Genomic DNA, 4,354 nt, shown 5'->3' with positions numbered 1-4,354 from the left:
CCCGCTGGCTGGCTTTGTCCTGCTGCACTTTAATGAGGCCTGGGGGTTGGGGGGCCATTGGGTGTCATGGAGGAGTCTCAGGTGGGAGGGGCTGGGCAAGTCAAGGGCCTTGGCACCCAGCTGTGGTCCCAGAGAGGGTGAAGCACAGGGTCCACGCAGCAGCTGGCCTGCAGGCTGGCGGGTTCAGGTTCACGGAGCTGTGGCTGCGGCCTGTGGTGGGCACGGCCAGCTCCGGAGGCTCCCTGTCGTTCAGGACACAGGGCCACTCTCTTTCATCTTCTTACCTGGCAGGAAAGGGTGGGTTAGTGACTGGGTCCCAAACCCAGTGCCCTCACCCTGTCTGTCCTCCTCATCCCGCTGGAGGCACCGATGCGGTCACTGAGTGCCGGCTGTGTATTTGGGCTTTATGTGCACTGACCCACAGTAGCTCGTGGCCACAAGAATTATGACGTCCATTTCACAGAGGGGGATACTGAGGCTCAGGCATTTTGAGTATTTTGCCTTTGGGACGGAGCTAGTTTGGCTCAGAGCTGGAATTAGAACCTAAGACGGGTGACTTCTGAGCCAGGCCTCTTGTCCCCAGCCAAGCTTGTCCAATAGTGCTTTGAAGCTTAGAAGTCAGTCACCAGATCCCGGCGTTCTCTCGACCTTGGTTCTGGCAGGTTCTGTTGGCCACGCGGGGACTTTTCTTCTGCACAGAAGCTTCTTCCAGAATCTCTTCGCCTATCTCAGCTGAACAAGTGTGAGTAGGGTTGCTTGGGGGAGGGCGGAGAGGGACTGGGGGCTGGGGGAGGCCTGTGCTGACCTGCAGCCAGGAGGCCTGCAGTGAGGCAGGAGCACAGGCTGCAGGCAGAGCTCTGCCAGAGCCCCTGAGCGGGCCTGGCTGGCACTTGCCCAGGGAAGGTTCACAGAGGAAGGAGGCACCCTTCCAGAATCACTTCCTGGGGGTCTGGAGGGTGGTGGTGTCACCCACCGGCTGTTAGAAAAAAGGCTCCAGCAATATTTCTGTAATCACAATGCAGAAAGGTCACCCACTGTCTCCCCTTCCCTCCCAGATTCTCCAAAAAATCCAGATGAACAGATGAGGACAGTGTCCCGGCAGGTTGTAGAGAGGCGAGCATCCATCGGTGCCCACCATCTGGACCGACGTCCTGAAGCCTAGGAACGTGGCCCCTGCTGCTGCCAGCCCCCAGGCCACAGCCCGCTACTGGACAACAGTCCTCACTTATTCCAGAGGCGTAGGGTTATTCCCAGCTGAGCGAATCCCAGTTTTCACCTAAAGATCTCTCTCCTGTTTGGCTCCGTGGATAGAGCGTCAGCCTTTGGACCAAAGGGTCCCAGGTTCGATTCCAGTCAAGGGCATGTACCTTGGTTGCAGGCATATCCCCAGATTGATGTTTCTCTCTCATCGATGTTTCTAACTCTCTATCCCTCTCCCTTCCTCTCTGTAAAAAATAAATAAAATATATATTTAAAAAAAAAAAAAAGATCTCTGTCCTGGCCCGAGGAAGCCTCTTCCAGGCTTTGACCTGAGGACACTGCAGCCTGCCACGCCCCCAGGTTCTGAACACAGACAGAGAGGATGGAATCCCGGGACCTGGGGTTTGAGGACGTGCTTCTAGTTTAGGAGACTTCACAGCGGACACTGGGGCTGTGGGGACCAGCCATGTCCACTAGACCACACATCCCCAAAGAAACAGCTTGAAAGCTGCGCACAACGTGTCATTCATCCAGACCAGGAGCAAAATGCACTTAAAACGTGGACTGGAAACAACCGGACCAAGAACATAAAATAGTGCAGAATGCTTGGCCGGCGTGGCTCAGTGGGTAAGCACCGACCTATGAACCAGGAAGTCATGGTTTGGTTCCCATTCAGGGCACATGCCTGGGTTGTGGGCTCAATCCCCAGTAGGGGGCATGCTGGAGGCAGCTGAATGATTCTCGATGTTTTTTAAAAAAATATATTTTATTGATTTTTTACAGAGAGGAAGGGAGAGGGATAGAGAGTTTAGAAAAATTGATGAGAGAGAAACATCGATCAGCTGCCTCCTGCACAGCCCCTACTGGGGATGTGCCCACAACCAAGGTACATGCCCTTGACTGGAATCGAACCTGGAACCCTTCAGTCTGCAGGCCGACGCTCTATCCACTGAGCCAAACTGGTCAGGGCATCATTATTGATGTTTCTATCTCTCTCCCTCTCCCTTCCTCTCTGAAATCAATAAAAAAAAATATTTAAAAAATAGTGCAGTTTGTGTTTAATCTTCTAGTCACGATTTTACTCAGAAGCAGCCTTTAATGCATGGCAGCAGGACCCTGAGGGCCACCCCGTGGTGATGGCGTCCAGTCCCTCTGTCTTCACCCTGCGGGAAGAAGGCCCTGCAGGCTGAGGACAGGTGCCCCATGCAGGCCACGGGGGTTAGGAGCCCCAGCTTTGACCCCCCCAGGTCGTGCTGGACAACCGCACTGCTTGGTATATGACAACATAGCTTGTTCCCACCAAGGCTTTTCTCCCTGCTTTCTTTGCAAGGACTGCCCTCTACTCTTGACGTGAGGGACAAAAGCTATCTTTAGGTGGCGCTAACAGGCCTTTGTATTTTCCAGGCGCCCTTCAGCCGGCGCCCAGCACACTGGCCGGTTCCAAGCTTTGCTCTGGTTCCTGGTGGTTTGGGCCCCCCCCCCTAGAAAAGCCTGTTGAAGATGTAGCCTTGCGGTGGGAGGAGGAAGCCGGGCTCACTCCTTTCCCTCCAAGTGTAAGTAGCAATCAGCTGTGATGAGAGACATAGGCAAAGAGAAGAGGGGGGTGCTCAGACCTGAGCTGGCTCAGGGGGTTGGCCTGAACATTCAGCCAGGGTTTCAGGAGCTAATCCTCAAAAGGTGACAGTTTACAAATATTGTGACTCTGGAAATAACTTTCCAATGAAATTCGAGTTCTTCAGTGTTGGCAAGGAGACACTTTGCACAAAATGAAGGGGCCGGGTCTTCTCACACAGTGTTGGGAAGGAGGCGCGCAGAGCTGCTTTGCAGGGGACGCTTGGGAGGCGTGCAGACCCCACCCCCTTTGGGTGGCCCTCGGGAGGGGCTTCATCTCGGCCTGTGGCATGGAAGCCCCTTGTCAGCAACAGGGTCTCTCTGCGTCCCATTGAGGTTAAAAGGCTGGGTCACCAGTTCAAGTCTCCCCTTTTCACCTGCCATTTCTGAATGTTCCTTTTTTAATCCTCACCTGAGGATATGTTTTCATTGATTTATTTAGGATGAGAGAGAGAGAGAGAGAGAGAGAGAGAGAGAGACATTGATGAGTTGCCTCCTATATGATCAAACCCACAACCTGGGTATGTGGCCTGACCAGAAATCGAACCCACAACCTTTTGGTGCATGGGATGAAGCTCCAACCAACTGAGCCACCCAACCAGGGCTGAGTTTTGTGGGGTTTTTTTAACGTGTTGCAGGGAGGGAAGGCCCAGCCCGTGTTTGTTTCATGCTTCCAGCAACATGCACAGGCGGCCTGAGGCGCCCAGGGCACCTGTGCTGGGAAGGCGGGAAGTGGAACCCCCAGGGCACTGCCAGCAAGGCCAGCCCGGTGTTCCTGGCTGGACCACAGCATGGCAGCTGGGGCCGGTGGGAGTCCGGGGAGGAAGGAAACCCGTCCCACTTATTCCATCTTGATTTCTGGGGAAGGGTTCTCCGGCAAACCTTGTTGCCAGGAAAACCACCTCTTTTTATCTGAATAAACATTCTGGCTCCGTTAACCAATTCATTTGGGTTCTCTATCAACCCATCAATGACCGGGAGGTCTTTATAAACAGAGGGATGGAAGGAAGCTGAAGAGGACTCCGAGGGATGGATGTAGCGAGGCCCCAGGCTCCCCCAGAGGGAGACAGACGGCAGCGTCTGGAGCTGGAAGGGAGGTGGAAGGTCCCCGTGGAGCCCAGATCAGAAAGCCCTTAGATCAAGCGTCCAACGTCCCTTTATGCAGTTAAGGAACCAGGCCCAGAGCAATGCCAGGACCTCCCCAGACCACATGGCAAGTTCATGTTTCAGCTGGAACTAGAATCCAGGTCTGAGTTCCGGCCGGACTCAGCCTATGACACCAGACCCATTCTGGAGCCTGATTTCCTCTCTGGGGCATCGAGAGCAAAATGGAGACTGCTCTGCTGGGGTTTCCCAGTGGTTAGAGCACTGGCCCCACGGACTGAAGAGTCGTGGGTTTGATTCTCGGTCAAGGGCACAATCCCAGCCCCAGTTGAGGTGTGTGCAGGAGGCAACCAATTGATGTGAGTCTCACACATCGATGTTTCTTTCTCTCTCTCTCTCTCTCTCTCTCTCTCTCTCTCTCTCTCTCTCTCTCTCTCTC

General features: G+C 54.2%; 1 protein-coding gene and 1 long non-coding RNA gene across 2 annotated transcripts in view; one reads left to right on the top strand and one right to left on the bottom strand.

Moving 5' to 3' along the window:
- Nucleotides 1-1,199, top strand: part of LOC106724122 — a 4,391-nt gene extending 3,192 nt beyond the window's left edge. Inside the window, exons 2-3 of the long non-coding RNA XR_001359881.1 lie at nt 663-742; nt 1,056-1,199. This is a non-coding gene — a long non-coding RNA (uncharacterized LOC106724122). The remainder of the gene's footprint in view (nt 1-662; nt 743-1,055) is intronic.
- A 1,482-nt stretch (nt 1,200-2,681) lies between these two features.
- The window catches only part of KIAA1257 (KIAA1257 ortholog), a 41,385-nt gene continuing 39,712 nt past the window's right edge, over nt 2,682-4,354 (bottom strand). The window contains 1 exon segment of the mRNA XM_005882599.1: nt 2,682-2,768. Coding sequence (XP_005882661.1) covers nt 2,682-2,768 — 87 coding nt within the window.

Source organism: Myotis brandtii, unplaced genomic scaffold (genome assembly GCF_000412655.1).
Source record: "Myotis brandtii unplaced genomic scaffold, ASM41265v1 scaffold729, whole genome shotgun sequence".
NCBI classification, from domain to species: Eukaryota; Metazoa; Chordata; class Mammalia; order Chiroptera; family Vespertilionidae; genus Myotis; species Myotis brandtii.
Note: the sequence above shows the minus strand (reverse complement) of the source record. Positions and strands in the feature narration are given on the sequence as shown.